Source organism: Callionymus lyra, chromosome 16 (assembly GCF_982586985.1).
Source record: "Callionymus lyra chromosome 16, fCalLyr1.hap1.1, whole genome shotgun sequence".
Classification (NCBI taxonomy): domain Eukaryota; kingdom Metazoa; phylum Chordata; class Actinopteri; order Syngnathiformes; family Callionymidae; genus Callionymus; species Callionymus lyra.
This window is the reverse complement of record NC_141833.1, coordinates 5,227,021-5,244,585: the sequence shown is the minus strand read 5'-3', so window position 1 is coordinate 5,244,585 and position 17,565 is coordinate 5,227,021. Positions and strand designations below refer to the sequence as shown.

Below are 17,565 nucleotides of genomic sequence, written 5' to 3'. Positions count from 1 at the left end.
ACACACACACACACACGTACACACATCAACACGGCGTAAAACCCACAGATAGGCCTGTGAACAAGCCAGCAGAGCAGCATTGCAACACGTGCACACACCAGCAGCTTAATACTTAAGGTTAGCAGGACAGAACTCTAAATCAGGAAGATTACTTTTTAATAAATCGTGTCAAAATAGATGCTTTCTTTTAGGCAAATTAGAACGAATCTAAGAGGTATATACGATGGAAAGTATTCTGAGTAGGAGTTGTAGAATAAGCGAAGCGGTTTCCTGTTTCATGTCACATAAAAAGCAGGCCGGCACATTCCTTCAACAGTTCATTTTGTTGCTTTCATCTCCACCACGCACCCTCTAAGCACTTTTTGTACATATCCAGGGATTAGTTTCCCTTCATTCTTCTTCTTTTTTTTTTTAAAGTGCTGAATATAAATTACTTCTCATCCTGTCATTTAGCAATTTTATTTTTGCTTTCTCAAACTATTTCAATTGCTGAATTCCTGGGATTATTGAATTAGTCTATTTGTTTCTGAGATTGATTGACAGTGTTTTCATTGATAATATCAGAATCCCTCTTGTGAAGCTACTTAGACAACACTGACATTTCAAAATTTGTCAACCCTTTATTAAACCAATACATAAAAACAATAATATTTTTAAGACCTTCACATTGTGTAAAATAACCTGCAAAAACATTTTCCCATCTTAGCCGAGAATCATTATTTATCTTCCTTAGACAAGCTACATTTATTTGTGACATACTTTTTACTGCACATTGCACTATTTATTATGTTATCTTTTAAAATTAAATTTGTGATTTATAGTGTTGGGATACTTATTTAAAGTGTTACGGTAAATTTAATCCCACAATTACTGCAGCTAGCTAGCACTCTTATCGATGAGCTACACTACCAAGTTTGATTTTCAAAATTAAAATGTCAGTATATATAGGTTATGTATATTAACAATATTATTATTACGTGCCATTTTTATCACGTGTTACATGGTGGAAAAATTAGACTTAACAGATCAAAAAAGGCCAAATCATACATGTTAACTAGTGGTATAATTTTATACAGTGTGTAAATGGCATAATTAAAAAATGTATTCTTTTAAAAAGATGTTTAAAATGATTGATTTTTATAATTAAAGCAGTAATCCCCAAGATTGAAATACTGTTTCTCGCTCCCCCAGTGTCTAAATAGTGTAACTGCAATGTCGTGGAACCTATGTTCCCAATTGCATGTACATTTGTGGTCACATGACACTCACAGACTCTCTGGGCGGGTCGTCCAGACAACATAAGATAGTGAAGAAAAATGTTTAGATAACAGCGAGAGAGTTCTACTGTGCTCACTGTTCAAAATTAAACCAGTCATTACAGAAAATTAAATTGCGTTGAAACATGTATTATTATTCATAAAACTTTAAAACATAAAGGGGTTAAATCTCTGAATCATTAAGTCCTCAAATAAAAAAAAATACAGAAGAAAAAGCAGGAACCAAACTCATGGCTTCAAAGTGAGGAAATACAACCATTATTCTTCCATTTTCATTCATTCAATTTCACCATCAAGTAGCGAGCAAGAAAAAGTCACCATTGAAGGTGATGTATAGAGAAAATATTGAAATAAAATATTCGGGAATCCATAGGTGATGAGAAACAATTGAAGGTAGAAGAGGACAGACGGTTAAGGAGACGCAGTAGAGTAAAGGAAAAGTTACAAATAATCAGAATATGCACGGATGCAGACTGGTTTCAATTGCAGAAGAGTCGAACAAGGCGGGAATCGGGGATGAACCATTGGACGTTAGCGTGTTTGCACAACAATCTGGAGCGGAGTTCAGTGAGTGAGAAGTTCATGAGTCACAGCAGGATTCAATCAGGTTAAAAACAGAGTGTTTGGAGTGGGAAAATGTCTCATTATCAATGGATACTATAATGTACTTTTGAATATTTGGCAATGTCGGTAAGGAAGAACAAATAATTCATAAATGCTATATATGGCTCAAAAAAAGCAACAACTAAAAAAATGTTGACAGACATGTTTATATGATTAATTCTGTTCCGTTACATACCTCTTGTTTTTGGTTATTTATTATTTTCCTTCCACATCTCAAACTGCCTCCTGTGCAGTACAAACACACCTCTGCTTTCCAGTCTGAAGTATCAGAGCCCACGCAGTTCTGTACAAACAGAAACAATACAAACATATAATCAGATATAAGGGATAGTTAAAACAAAAAAACACAATAGAGGAGTATAATTAAAACAGCAAATACATAGGTAAATAAATAGAAAGACAAATAATGGATAGAATCTTAGATATTATCAGATTCAAATGCAGTTGTGTTTTACTAATAATAAATACACACAAATACACACACACATTGCTGTAAACTAGTTGTTTCAAACTGGGAAAAACAAAACACATGTTTTAATATATTTTGTAATTTGTGATATAAAATGTTTATTTTATCTTTTTTTTTTATTTCCATACAGTCATCTTCAAAAATGACAACATTTTTATCCAAATGTGATTTTCTATTATCTGTGAACAAAATCTCTTGACAAAACAGGAGAATATCGGTAGCAAAAAAGAACCTGTCCGATCAATGTTGCATAACACACACATTAGCATAAACAAAAAAATCTATTTGGAAAGGGATCTTGGTTTTGCTGTGTCTTTTTTCTTCAACACATGTCCATCAAATTGAATCAATTAAATTAGAAATATCAGATAAAAAATAAAATCCGAAATCTTATTTTATGTATAGACTCATATTGAAGTCGTTCCTTTAATGCAATTAAAACATTAAATTAATTTATTATATCATTTAAAACATGACTATTTAATACAAAGAAATTTAATTAATACTTACTTTCCTTTTTTTTAGTAATTCAGGAACGTGTATGATTTAGTGTTTCACAAAGATGTTAAACGTAGCTAATAATGTTTTCATACCACACAATGCGGATATGGCCATCTAGTGGTTGACTGATGTAAGTGACGGTTTTTCATTGACGTCTCTCTTTACACGAGCAGAAATAAAATACAATACAAGCGATTACTTCTTCCATAAATAAAAGTGAGTCGTTTTGAATGCAATGTAGAATCTTTAATATAGTGTGAGGAACTGATCAGGCTATAGAAGCAGTGGAGGAACTACAGCGTTGAGTTTTTAAAGGCCTGGAAGCAACAGGTGAAATCTCAAGATCAGAAAGTGAGTGCAGGTCTTCGGAGCTCATTCAGGATCTGTGTGGTCACAGGTTCTCCATGCTGGGGTTGTTCTTCGTGTCGGGGTAGAGCAGGAAGCCTGTGAAGGTGCTGTCGTCTTCAGTGCTGGAGTAAACACCGTTCCAGTCTCTCAGGGTCTCCAGCCAGATCTGGTCGCCCTCTTTCAGCTGCAGGAGGACCAGGTTGGAGGCCTGATCAATGTCCTGGCCGTACAGGGAGTCCCTGGTCCGTAACCTCCTCGCGCCGTTGACCACCAGGGCGGCTCGCAAGGGTCGGTTACGCACGGTGATGTGGTAGGTGAACAGGTAGAGGCCCGGGTAGGTGATGTTGAACTTGTTGGTCGATGGGTCCCAGTGACCCTCGCCATTGTAGAAGACCTTGTCGAACTTAACAGGTAGACCTGGTGGAGGGAAGGACCTGCTGGGGAACAATCCCACACTGAAGGCAGCACGAGTGGGCTCTGGGCTCTCACCAGGAGCACCTTTTGGACCTCGAGGCCCTCGACCACCTTTAGCGCCCCTTTCACCTCTGGCGCCTGGCATGCCTCTCAGTCCCTGAGGTCCAGGAGGGCCCCTGTTGCCATTTTCTCCCTTCCCCCCCAGGGGTCCGGGGTTGCCTTTCACTCCATCAGTTCCATTTAATCCTTGAGGACCCATTTCACCTCTCTCTCCAGGAGGCCCTGTCACACCCGCCTCTCCCTTTTGTCCCTTCTCCCCCGATAAACAGTCCCCAGGAGGTCCCTGTTCGCCTGCTTGACCCTTTGTACCAGCGACCCCTGGTGGGCCGATGGTGCCATTTTGTCCGGGGCTGCCATTGGTCCCATTTAGACCGGGCTCTCCTCCTTCTCCCGGGTCTCCTTTCAGTCCAGTTAGTCCACGCTCACCCATTTCCCCTTTAGAACCCGTTTCACCTGCAGTATTAAATATTATTTTGAATGTTTTCATATATTAAAAGATGACACCATATCAAGTATGGATACAAAATAATTATTATTATTCCATAATAATTCTGAGATAGATTTCTACGGGGTTTTTTAAATCTCAATAAATGGAAAATACAAATTATATATATATACAGTATATGTTTTAACACGTTTATATATTTTATATCAATACATATACTCTTTTTTATTTTAATTATTTGTGTTTTATTTGATTACTCCATTTTAATTTAATTCGTATTATTTCATTTTTATATTCGGTAATGCTACCACAACAAATTTCAGTGCTGTGTTAACCATAATAGCAAAAAATGTTTTCTGATTCTGATACTAGAGTGAATTGTGTTGATCATTTTAAATTGCCTCTGGAATTAATTAAGAAATATATAACTTACGCAAATCTAATCTTTGGCTAAAATGTCAAAAATAAGTAGCTTATGATGAAAGAAATCTCCACTACTGACCTTTCTCTCCTGGTTTTCCCGGTATTCCAGGAGCACCGGGAAGCCCCACAGGTCCTTGGTCACCCTTCTCACCTGCAGCGTTTTTGAAAAATAGAGTGTACAAGATGACATCCTTTATGTAGTTTGGGAAAAAGGGGGGTTGCAGTGTAGGAAAAAGGCAGAAGGAAAGAGATATGGAGAGGCAGTCAAAAATGATCCCCCTGTTAAGGCCTGCTGTACCTAGGTCTCCATTGAGTCCATTTGCTCCTGGAAGACCCTCTGGCCCTGATGGTCCTGGTGGCCCCGGTTCTCCCTTTTCTCCTGGCAAACCTTGACCAAAAAACATTAGCTTAACTTGGAAAATGCATGCCTGACTAAACAAAAAGAATCTAATTATAATGAATGTATATGTGTTTGTTATTGTTAATTGCTGATAAAAAATTGAACACGTTACTTTTATTTTGGATAAACATGTCTGTCAGTTACCTTCAAAAAAAGTAATATAGGCGTTGGGTGTTTATTTTGACCAGTAGATGGCAGTGTTATCGCGCTTTTTTATTAACGGTTCTTTTTGTTAAAAGCTAAATGTACATTTATTTAATGCATATTTATCCCAAACAAATGGTGGGTGAAGAAGATATATTTTGCCAAAAAGTTCCCGACTTAACACTTCAAGACAAAGGGAACGTTTTATGTTTCATACAAAATAGTGAGTGACAGTTTTGTATATTTGTGTTCATTTTAATAAGGACTTTTTAGTGCAGTCGATGATTTACTAGTATTGTTTAAGAGCATATACAAGCAGTGGTGGGAAAGTTTACATTCTATGTGAACCAGTTCATAGTTCATATTACAAATTAAAATGAACTAGTTCAGTTAATAGTTCATAATTCAAAAATGTCAAAGGTACATCGTTCCGAAATTCAAAATGAAAAATATTTTTTATGGTGTTTCCAGCTTACCTGATGTCCCACTCTCTCCAGGAGGCCCCGGTGGCCCCATCTCTCCCATCGGCCCCACAGGGCCCTTCTCTGGGGGACAGCACTCGCAAACGTTATAGAAACATTCATTAAAGTCTAGTGAGAAATTCCCGGGGAGTGCTACTGTGTCGGTGTGGAACTCGGTCGGGAAAGTGTCGACGGCGAAGGTGGTGGTGTCTGTGGGGGACATAGAGTAGGGGTCCATCATGGTCTCGCTCGTCTCATCGGTGTGCGGGCCACTCGGAGGAGTCGGTGTTGTGGTGGTGGTGGTCAGACCTCCGCCTAATCTTGGAGGCTTCTTGCTTCCTTGAGGCTTAGGCCAACGAGTTGCTCGGGCACCAGAGGCCAGTGCGACCATTAGGACCAGAAGGGCAGCCGCCGAGAGGACCAGTCGAGGAAACACCATGCTGAGGCTTCACGCTAAAGTGAATTACACAGTTTTAAACACTTAATTACTACTTACTATGACTTCTGTCTTACCTTATGATCCGAGAACTGTTGACTCGTCACTCCATCGCCGCTCGCTGAAGACCACAGTGGCTGTTCAGCCTCCTTATATCAGCCAAACTCCTACATCAGCAGCAGAACTAAGACATGAACTCTTGGGGATGAAAAAGGTAGGTGGGCTGCACGAACAGATTCAGTGTCTCCTAAGGGATTGAAAAGAAATCAGGTTGTACACAAGGCCAGACTTTATTCTGTGTGATATGGGATATGATTCCATTACCCAGGAGTCCTCACACCGCGAGGGTGTTGTTGATATAAATACGTACATTCAGCGCGAACAAGGAAATAAAATAAGGCTTCGACACCGACAGAAGACACGCGTGTACACATCATCATCGCGAGAAAAGGTAGTGAATAACATCTATGGGAGTCACAAAGGACAAGACCCTGTGGTGGCCACGCCATTTGGCAGTACCTCAAAGTAGAGACCTGGACATTAGAAACCCCCCAAAACAGCTAACAAATGCTACATAGAAACCAGACACCAATGAACTGAGCTTCACATAGCTTTTCAACTAGCGTCGGGCTACTATTCCATTACAAAATCTGCTGTGTTCATTGCTTATTTTGTCTAAACATATCCCTAAACTTAACATTTTCATTGGAAATAATGTAATGAATCGAGAATGACACACTGAGCCACATTATTTATGGAGTCAATACATGATGCTGCCCCTCAACTCTCGACAACCTTGAGGTCAGCTTGTGAATCTTAATCACCGTCTGATTGAACTATTCCCTTCTGGCAGATGATCAATTCTGATGTGTGGAGCCTCATGGTAAACAGTTCTGTTTGTCCTTTTTTATTTTAGATACCAGGGTCTTCATAGAAGATCTTTTGAATTAAAATATTCTCTTATTACTATTAGGCTATCTATAGTTGCATTAAATCATTAGGATTTTAAACAAATGAATACTATTCACAAAATAAAAACTTAAATAATAATTAGAGGCATAATACCAATGTTAGTATATACAGTAAGTCAAATAAATGTTAAAGGGCAAACTAAAAGGTTTATTTTTTCTTGGTGAAGATTGTGTTCTTGATTTTATTGACCTACATGTTATGTTTCGTCAAGAATCTTGGGGTATGCATCATGATACAGGCAGGACGATATGATACATTTCAATGTATTTCGCTACTGTAGGAACAAGGATATATTTGTAGTATTGCCCCAGTACTTAAATCTGGCGGTACAGAGTTTACAGGCTGCACGAGTCTTGACGTTTTGAAACCCAGTTAATTGCAAATAAAAAAATCGAATTGTTTTTATTGTATACACACTTTATTAAAATATAAACCATAAATCTGTCTCATAAAATGTTATTTGAAAGCCAAATAATTATAGATTAAGTGCTAATGAATATCAATTGAATATTGTGGAAAAACAAAATGCAATATTTAAGTGTACATAGTTTTTCTTACACCCATAGTACATGCACAATGCACATTGTTATCAAACAGATTTGCTGTTGTCTTTAGTGTTTTTTATTAAGTAGTCTTAAGAGTCCTAGATAACCAAAGTGAGATTTACCTTCTGCTATAATAAAAGAAATAGATTTTAGTAATTATTACATTAGATACATTTTATTATGGTATATGCTCCAGCCTTTTGCGACAAAAATAATTTACTAAACGTCACATAAAATTAATTAATTATTGTATTTGAATATGAATTTACATAATGTTCCAAATCCTTGTTGAATAACGTCATTGCTGTCGCTTAGATTTGCGCATGTGCGCTTCGGGCCTGACAACTTCACTCGTCACGCTAGTCGTGATTACCCAGCGCCATTTCCGTTGGGAGTTTCACAATAAAGGCGGCGTAACACGGAACTATACGCCCGCATTTTATGAACGGCTGCTTTACGCTGGGAAACACGCCCAGTTTCCTGTTTGACGCAAACATTTCTAGATGGAGAGGAGCGTGTGATTGAAACATGTTTCGCTGATTTATTGCATTTGTAGATGTAGACGCATCGCAGCAAAAACGGGGTCAGACCGGCTGTAAAAAAGGAAGACGAACCCCCATGAAGAAATATTTGACAATCGTGCTCGGGTCGTCTCCCTCCTCGGTGGGTGTTTCCCCCACTTGTCTTACAATGGACTGAGAGGGATCAGACAAGGGGTCCTGTTACGAGGGACGGAGATATAGAAGGAAAGGCATCAGCGTCTTGGTGCGTGTCCGCGTGCGCTCCTCCTGGTTCCGGTGCGCCCCATGCGAGCAGGTCCACTCACCCGGGCCTCTTGATCCAGACCCGTTTTGTCCGCAGTGTGTTTTTTCGTAGCGGCTCAGATGGAGTGACTGGTTCGTGCGAGGGACTTCGGGAGTCAAGACTGCAGTCCTGTGGCGTGTGATGATAGGAGACACAATGACGCTCCTGTCTCTTCTGGGTCGGATCATGCGCTACTTTCTCCTGAGACCGGAGACGTTGTTCCTGCTGTGCATCAGCCTGGCGCTGTGGAGCTACTTCTTCCACACCGACGAGGTGAAGACCATCGTCAAGTCCAGCCGGGACGCGGTGAAGATGGTGAAGGGGAAAGTGGCGGAGATGATGCAGAACGACCGGCTGGGGGGCCTGAGCGTGCTGGACGCGGAGTTCTCCAAGACCTGGGAGTTCAAGAACAACAACGTCGCCGTCTATTCCATCCAGGGGAGGCGAGACCACATGGAGGATCGATACGAGGTTCTGACCGACATCGCCAACAAGAGCCACCCGTCGATATTTGGGATTTTTGACGGTCACGGTGGAGAGGTAGGTCTCACCTCAAAACTAAAAATAGCAGCAGACCTGGTTCAAGGTTTTAGTCTCTTCACATGACATGTCTGAACAAGATGTGGAATACAAGTAGGACCAGATTGAGGCTCCATCATTCAGGAGCCATCACCCTCCCATCATTGCTCTCCTTTGTCTTTCTACCTCCTCCACTCCTGTCAATCAAGGACTCGACACAAAGCACATATGTGTAGAGGGGTTGTGTTTCTTTAAGCTGCTCCCCTCATGTTAAAGGTCAGCTGTCTCTCATGGATGCTCTCAGACATTTGCCATCTGTCACGTGACTACTGTTGACCCTTAACTCCCTACTATTGTTTACATATGTCCATCGCAAGACTATGAATTATCTATATCCTACAAACATGGTCCTCATTTATCTATGTATACACTTGATTGCCAATTTAAAGCAACAAATTAAATTTTATATTCAAATGACTAAATGTTTTTACATTGGTACTGGACAAAAGTGTGACAGAGATGATGTAGAACCGTCTCATTTTGATTCAGCAGTATAAGCATAATGGAAACACTGGCCTGGACGTAGAGGAAGATAAAGATCTGTTTAATAATTCATTTGAAGTCGGGTTGTGTATTGCATTACAGCCATAATCAATGCAAACATTACAGAAACTGTACGTTAATAACACATTTTATTCTAATACGCTTCTTGAATGGTAAAACTTGGATGTCATACGCAAACATCACAAAATACTACCACTACAACACATTTCAAAACAAGTATTTGCCATAGCTTTTAACAATTGATAATTTGTTGAAATACTAATCTATATTAACATTGTTTATCATGATTATTATAAGTAATTGTGATTCTGGTAACTTGTGTGTTTCACCATTTATTTCATGCAATTTCTGAACTGACAACCGAACTGACAATTGAATTTCACTGAAATTTGCCTGATACTACTCATATTGAGAAAAATACACTTGACATTGTCTTGCTAATACACTACTTAGCTATTTACAATTAGTTGCTAGTCATGATGTTGTTAATTTTTCCTTATTGTCATGTATGTTTGTAAATAAGGAAAAATACTATTCTTTTTTTTTCTAGGTTTACTCTAATTATAACATAAATATGTTGTTTATTTTTTCTTTAAACATTTTCCAACTTTTCATGAAGTATATATTGATATATAGATTAAATAAAAAAATGATGTATTCATATCTTTTTTAATATAAATTTCCATTTAAGTTAAAATTGGTATGTAAATATTCATTAAGTTTTGAGCAGCTTAAAACATACATTTCTTTATTCTATGTGGCATTTTTTGGTTAAATTATATTAATATTTTTAAACATGTTTTTTTTAATTGCGGAAGTTTTTACTTTTAATTAGATATCTTATTATAATATTACATTTATTTATTGAAATCATGCATAACGAAGTTTTTTCTCATGACCAATTATGTGATGCTGGACTGACGTAAAAACTATTTTTATTCCGTGTCCTCGCCCTCCTCAGGCCGCAGCTGACTACGTGAAGGCTCATCTGCCAGAGTCTCTAAGGCAGCAGCTGCAGGCGTTTGAAAAGGACAAGAAAGAAAGCACTCTTTCGTACGCCAGCATCCTCGAACAGAAAATCTTAAACGTCGACCGAGAGATGCTGGACAAACTCTCCGCTAACCACGATGAAGCAGGTCAGAGACAAAGAGGTTTCCAGCTGTGAATGAGTTAATGTCACTCGCTGGAAAATAGTTTTGTTGATCTCATGTGAAATTCCATTTCATCTAAACAAAATATCTGTATAAAAATCAACCTACACTTTCACTTTTTTTGTTTGATACAGGAACAACGTGTCTAGTGGCGCTTCTGTCGGACAGGGAGCTCACTGTGGCCAATGTTGGCGACTCTCGTGGCGTGTTGTGTGACAAAGATGGGAACGCGGTTGCACTGTCACATGACCATAAACCATATCAACTGAAGGAGCGCAAGAGGATCAAGAGGGCAGGTACTCAAATACATTTCAAATACATTTAAAGTTTCAAAAATATATTCTTTATTTATTATTTTATTATTCTTACTTGGATATTTTCTTCTTTTTAATATTTATAACTGTACATTTAAGAAATCACTTCAATTACATCCATTAAAACTATATGCAGAAACAGTTGGGGTAAAATTCTAATTATGGGCTTTGTGGGAATGTTACAGAAGTTGCACAGAAAAAAAGATAATTAAATAAGTATTTAACGTTAATTATTTAGAGTAATTTATAGTTCTAGGAAGGTGAAGGAGAGAATGAAGGCAGAGTAGAAAGGGCGGAGACGACAAGGAGAGGGCTGATCTGTGACAGAAGAGGGTTAATGGTGTAGAAATAATGGCTCTCACACTAAATTAATAATGTCAGAAGAGTTATATCAAGGTTTACAATTGAAGTAACTACAAATTTAACATGGAGAGTTTTGGAGACAAACTAATGGAGGTGAGACATAAATGAATAACATTTTTGGACAAAGATCAAACTAGAAGAGAAAAATAAGTAAATATAGACTTGGGAGTGATTCTGGAAGATACATAATAGCTTAAGGTGGAGGAAATTGATTCTATAGCGTCCACTGATGGGAAATCTGGATAAAGAAGAACTTAATTTAAACAACTGTTTGCGTCATAAACATTTTTTCAGCTCTAATAATGGTCACCCCTTGCAGGAGGATTCATCAGTTTCAACGGTTCTTGGAGAGTTCAGGGGATCCTTGCCATGTCTCGATCGCTCGGCGACTACCCCTTAAAAAACCTCAACGTCGTCATTCCTGACCCCGATATCACGACCTTTGACCTGGACAAACTGCAGCCCGAGTTCATGATCCTGGCGTCAGACGGCCTCTGGGACGCCTTCAGCAACGAGGAGGCGGTCCGGTTCGTCCGCGAGCGCCTGGACGAACCTCACTTCGGCGCCAAGAGCATCGTACTCCAGTCCTTCTACCGCGGTTGCCCGGACAACATCACTGTCATGGTGGTGAAGTTCAAAAGTGGAGCGGGAGGTAATAGCAAGGCAGCCGAGTAGGCGGAGGACGATTGTGACAAAGTCAATGCTCTAATGAATTATTTCTTAATGGAGCTACGGGTTCAGGAATGTCCCAGTCAATCCTCATGTATTTATTAATCATTTAATCGGTTGTCGAATATGTATTTGTCAGAAAACATACTATACATTGTAACAACATGAATATACCTTTCATTTATTTTCAGACATATCAAAAAACACAATTTTTCTTCAAAAACTACTTAAAAAGCCTTCAAAGGTGATAATAGTACCGTCCTAATGGTAAGATGCTTCTTAAGTTAGGATGAAACATGATGAGCCTGATTGGTTGTCCAAAGGTAAATAGTGTAGAGACCGCCATCTAGTGGACTCTGAAAATAATGACAGTGCTTCATAAAGCTTCATCAGACCATCACTACTCCAAAGGAATTAGGATTTTTGGAACCTATACATGGCCCTTCTTTCCCATTTACTTATCCATTTTCAGTTGTCTTTTTTTATTTAGGAACGCAAATGTCAGGATGATTCTTTGTTGTTGGAGGGACTTTTTTAAAAAATGTGCTCTTGCCAATTGTGGAACAAGATTGTAATTTAATAACTTTGTGCCTATTAAACCCACACAATTTAATCTTCTGATTGGTTAAAAATGTTAAATTTGATAACAAATAATTCCCATAATTGGTCAGCCTATGCTATTGGTAAATGTGGCTTTATGATTGCTTCTAAAAATCCAAAAAGAAAGTCAACAATTGGGCAACAAACACCTAAAATTGGAAGTCTACTAATCAGGAAATTAAAAAAACAAAGAAAAACACACCAGATTTAAAACAGGAGTTTATCCTCCTTCTGTGCATTTCCTTTGGCGTCTATGGCCGGGATTCCCTAACACTCATAGATGCAAACAAATTGAAAAACTAGCAGGTCAGGCGATGGAGGTTGAACAGGTGCAGTGGCATGTTGCAATGAAATGTTTTTTTGTCATATCAAACTTGACTTACGTTGATAATACAGACTTCACCTCTGAACCAGCTCTTCAACTGTGACTGACGACCGACCGTACATGCACTCCTCTGGAAGCCTGTGGCGGCTACTAACTAGTGCCTAACTAACGATGACTGTGCAATGAAAAAACAGCATATCAGGATGACTTTTTTGTGGTTTAATATTTCCAAATGCACTACAATGAAACCTTCAGTTGTAGCATAACCACTGCATTTTAAAAACACAATAGTTGCTCACAAAGTTGAAGATACTTTCATTTATTCAGAACCAATCTCGGGTTCACACTTTTTCAGCACTTTTAGCAGTTACAAGAAGTTTCTTGCGAGTAGGCTGTATGTAGGCATGAGCTTTAGCTGATACACATCCATCAACATTACAGTATATTAACTGACCTTTGACCCAGGAAGCACATTCAAGTATTTTCTATGTGATCCTGATTACCGACTACTGCGATGCTGCTGCTGCAGCGTAACGTGATCTGCTCCTGTAGCAATACAACAGGTCCAAACATCATTGACCACAGCTGCAGCCTCTCAATCACGATTCTTGTTTTTAATTGATACAACTTGTTACAACTCGGTGTCATAACTTAACCGAATGCCTTATTTATTATTATGTTTTTGGGGGCTGTGGCCGCCTGTATAATCATATATTTTGTCCTTCTGTTATTGAGAAGTTATGGAAAAAAACAACCCTGTCTCTTTAAATAAAGGGGCAGAACGCTATTGTTGCTCAAAAGAACTACTGTAAAATGTTTCTGTTCACAAACTATAGGTAATAATTTCAATAAACTATATTTCATCTGGATTTCATTGTGTCTTTTGTGTTAACATTTATGTTTTATTAACAACTGCTATGAGTCCATCCTAAAATATTGAGGACATCAAGAAAATCAAATCAAATATTAAATATCAACCTTCTATTTGTCATTGAAAACATACTATACATTGTAACAACATGAATTTATAATTAATATTTAATTATTAGTATTAGTTTAATTTTAAAGACATTTTTCTAATGCAACCCAATTTTGAAGAAGACATAGAATAGAACATTTAAATACTGTACTAGCAGTAAATACAGCAGTAAACAGTCATACTTGTTGATAAAGGTTGTTTTATTTATTTAGATAAAATAATAATATATTTTATTTGTATTTCACTCAACATTTGTTTAACAAATCTCAAAGTGCTAGAATTCTAAAACAGAATAAAACATGTCTACTTTTGTGGTTGTTATTATTATTAAAGCATATATAATGTATGAGAAGAATAAATACATTATATAAATAAATACAAACGGATGCATCTTTTGTGGGTGAAAAGTTTAAAACTGTTACATAATAAATATTGAAAAACCTTTTAATATCAGATAAATTAGTCCAATTTGACCAAGTATAATGCAATAATATGACAAATAAAAAAAATAAAAAAGCTTACATCTTACAAATATTCAAATGTGTCAGTCCATATTTATGCGTTACTTTTAGTTTCACAACAGGAAAACGCATTAAACTGCATTTATTTATCTCAAAAACCTTCATAGTGAGACGGAAACAGTCTCACATTTGTCTGAATCTAATTATAAAATGACAAAGATATGAGTCTCAAGACCACAGACGTCACACACTTGGACCGGAACAGATCCTACAACTGGCATCCTGACAATGACAAGTCCAAATCGCTTCCTGATTTGGTCCTGGACTTCTGTGACATGCCAATCACATTGGCTAAGTCTGAAGTCATCCAGTTGAATAGATCTACTATTATGTTTTCCATATTGAATTAAACTTTGATGCCAGATTCTTTGACCTCCTCTTGCGGGTAATTAGATACCATCGGTCACATGCCGAGTTGGATTCTGACCAAGAAGATGACTGGCCAAGGTTCTGAAATAAATCCATCACGTGTTGTTGTTGCCAGGATAAATTATTTCATCCGTTCAATTTAGACATTGCATTATGATTTTTGTCTTTTGCATGGACACTTTGATAGATGTTTTTCATGCTAAAGGCTGCACACAAACGGTGTCTACATAGTTAAACATCAATTAGATAGTTTGAAACTCTAGCTTAAAGGAAGTTGCAATCGTCACCACTTCAAAATAGACAACTAATTCCATAGTAATTGCAACACCGTGGAACAATTGGGAGAGACATTTGAGACTTGAGCTACTTAAAAAGATCCAAATACTTATTTGTGAGCGTGATTAAGTTTGGCGTCTTTTAAGGACCAGTAGACAGAATGTCCTGGCTCCCTTCCTGGATTTTTCCCAGCTTCAGTAATCCTGGCATTGAGTCATCACAGCAGACATGTTTGTGGTAAATACTCAAACGAACATCACCGTCATCAAAGGCCGTCGCTGTGGCTGCTTCTGGAATGCCTCTGTCTACAACACCATAAATAACCAGAAGGGGGGGTGAATTTCAAACTGCCCACAGCATTGGGTCGAAGTGTTGACAGCTCCGGAGCTTCTGCAATGCCGAGTTTAGTGACAGTCAGCACCAGGTGGGCGTGCTTTATTTAGGCCAGACGACTGCCGGTCCTCAGATTCTAAAATCCCGCACGGCTCCAGCGCGTCACGTTACTGATTTACAGGAACCATTTCATGTGCTTCATAAGTGAGTGAAGCTCGCAGTGGTGCACACTTTACTCACGCAGCGGAGAAGTTAAGCAAGCATTAACTCTCACACACTGAAGACAAGCTATGGGACAACAAGCATCCAAATCCTCTGCAGAAGCTCGGGTCCTGTTCCAGAGCTGTGGGACAGAAGACTTGTTTCAGAAATGGGACTCGCCGTGTGGGACTCCGGCACCTTCTGTTCACATCCAGAGGAAAATGAGCAATCAGATGTCCAGCTATCACTCATCCGACCGAAAGCTGGAGAGGACAATGCCTCATTCTTGGCTGCAGAGTCGCAGGGACAGCAGTGGACTTGTGTATGTGATGGACAACCCAACTGGTGGCGTTTGGATGAAGCCGAGAGAGCAATGGACAAGATCCTGATCCCCATGAACGACATTTTTTGGAGATTGGAATGAAGGACTTCAGTGGGATGAAGTCACAAGTATCATTTGATGCGACTCACCCTTGTCCTCAAGCTTCTTCCTTATATCAGGTTTGGGGTTTTTACCAGCAGAATCCTCTGCAACAAGTGGATTCTTGTTGTCTTGCCCATGAGGAAGAGTCGGCCAGACCGATGGTTGCTACCCTGGACAGAGAAGGAAAGAGAAGAATCATACACCAGAGACAGATTTCTTTGGGAAACAAGGACTTGTTTCCAAGTCACTGGTCATTCTAATTTTGGCTCTAGATGTTGCCATGTGTTTGTATTATAATTAACTGACTGTAATTGATACTTCTTTTTTTTTAACTATGTGAAAAATGTAACCCCTAATTTTGTGGAATTATGGCAGATGTGAGAGACGCATTTAATGTTTTGGTAAAGAAAAGGTGACGAATGTTAAACAGAGACTGTGGAAGAATGAGTCTGATGGAAGTGTTTGCAGGGGAATCATCCACAAATATTTATATTTGCACTTTTAAAAGTGTTATCAATGTCTTAAAGTGTTTTGGGATTTCTTCACTCTATAATGTCTTATTTATTGAGCATGTAGAGGAGAAAACAATCACTGTTGTTCTTCCATGACTATGTATAATTCCTCGTATAAATTTGACCTCTAGTAACTTATTCATGATTTTTATTTATTTATTTATTTGCTAAAACTTGTGTCACTTAGCTGTTAACCAAGAAGATGACTTTATAATGCAATCTAATTTTGATACATGAGGTACAAATAAACATGGAATAAAACAAAATATTCATTTTCAACTCTTTCAATTCTTTTTTTTCTGTCAATCATGGGAACACACACAAATACTATTTATTGTTGTATTTATTAGTGATTAAAACTAATGATTACAAATCATCAAAGTAACATTAAACAAAACATTTATATCACCACTTTAGACCAACTAGTCATTCATATATTCAACTTTATTTCACAGTTGCTACTAGACAGACACATTTTCATGCAGGTTTAGCTGAATGAATAACATTAACCAGAAGCTAGCAATAGTACTTTTATTAAAGTAGCTAGATATTTATATGCTAAATATCTGCTAGCTTAATTCACTAGCTCAGATAGCTGTGTTAGCAACATTACCTGGGATGAAATAACGTCTTTTCCTGGAAGTACCCATTTTTGAGAAATGATAAATGTGCCATGGAGGGACTTTAAAACTATCCGTCATTTTGTTATTAAAAAAAAATTTTTACATCGTATTATTTGCGTTACTTTTCTATGTCTTTCCGGAAACTTTTTTTTGAATGTATTGTCCATCAGTCTCGTTTCTCACTGCACTTGAATGCAGCGGTCAGGTGGTGAGTTGGGGCGGGACTAAGAAGAGCTGACCAATAGGAAAGATTCTGACGAAAGCGTTGTTGTGTTTTAGAAGCATTTGATTGGTCAGCAGCTGGTGAACGATTCAGTCACTCTTTAAGTCAATTCTACTGCCAGGTTGTTGTTTTTTTTGTTTTTTTTAATATTTAATAGCCACTTTAATTGTTTGTTTACGTTGAAGAATCTGGATTAAATGTCAACCCTTTAAACTGGTTGCTGTTTAGCCAAACGAGAAAAATATTTGTGGAACATTTTCTTACTGAAATGTAAAC

At 38.1% G+C, this 17,565-nt stretch overlaps 2 protein-coding genes across 3 annotated transcripts; one reads left to right on the top strand and one right to left on the bottom strand.

Annotated features, from left to right (window-relative positions):
* Nucleotides 1–3,207: 3,207 nt before the first annotated feature.
* On the bottom strand, nucleotides 3,208–6,154 carry otol1a (otolin 1a). Of its 2 annotated transcripts, XM_087811871.1 has the most exons (5): nucleotides 6,080–6,154; nucleotides 5,582–6,019; nucleotides 4,860–4,949; nucleotides 4,641–4,712; nucleotides 3,208–4,146 (listed from the first exon to the last, which is right to left on the bottom strand). In XM_087811871.1, exons 2-5 carry the CDS (start codon nucleotides 6,003–6,005, stop codon nucleotides 3,263–3,265), a joined length of 1,470 nt encoding a protein of 489 aa, XP_087667997.1. In that variant the 5' UTR covers nucleotides 6,006–6,019; nucleotides 6,080–6,154; the 3' UTR covers nucleotides 3,208–3,262. The 2 variants fall into 2 exon arrangements, with proteins under 2 accessions (XP_087667997.1, XP_087667996.1); XM_087811870.1 differs by having other exon boundaries at nucleotides 4,641–4,949.
* A 1,886-nt stretch (nucleotides 6,155–8,040) lies between these two features.
* ppm1la (protein phosphatase, Mg2+/Mn2+ dependent, 1La) lies at nucleotides 8,041–13,567 on the top strand. Its single transcript, XM_087811530.1, has 4 exons — nucleotides 8,041–8,863; nucleotides 10,368–10,542; nucleotides 10,692–10,853; nucleotides 11,554–13,567. The coding sequence occupies exons 1-4, from the start codon at nucleotides 8,465–8,467 to the stop codon at nucleotides 11,907–11,909; spliced, it is 1,092 nt and encodes a 363-aa protein (XP_087667656.1). The 5' UTR covers nucleotides 8,041–8,464; the 3' UTR covers nucleotides 11,910–13,567.
* The last annotated feature ends 3,998 nt before the right edge of the window (nucleotides 13,568–17,565 follow it).

Bases quoted from the DNA above. Each gene is read 5' to 3' on its own strand.
- otol1a (XM_087811870.1), bottom strand. From the start codon at position 6,005: ATGGTGTTTCCTCGACTGGTCCTCTCGGCGGCTGCCCTTCTGGTCCTA. The intron at 4,950-5,581 runs GTAAGCTGGAAA...TTTTTGGTCAAG, and splicing joins TGGAGAGAGTGGGACATCAG to GTTTGCCAGGAGAAAAGGGA. The intron at 4,147-4,640 runs GTCAGTAGTGGA...TTAATACTGCAG, and splicing joins GGGAAAACCAGGAGAGAAAG to GTGAAACGGGTTCTAAAGGG.
- ppm1la (XM_087811530.1), top strand. From the start codon at position 8,465: ATGATAGGAGACACAATGACGCTCCTGTCTCTTCTGGGTCGGATCATG. The intron at 8,864-10,367 runs GTAGGTCTCACC...CGCCCTCCTCAG, and splicing joins TTGACGGTCACGGTGGAGAG to GCCGCAGCTGACTACGTGAA. The intron at 10,854-11,553 runs GTACTCAAATAC...CACCCCTTGCAG, and splicing joins CAAGAGGATCAAGAGGGCAG to GAGGATTCATCAGTTTCAAC.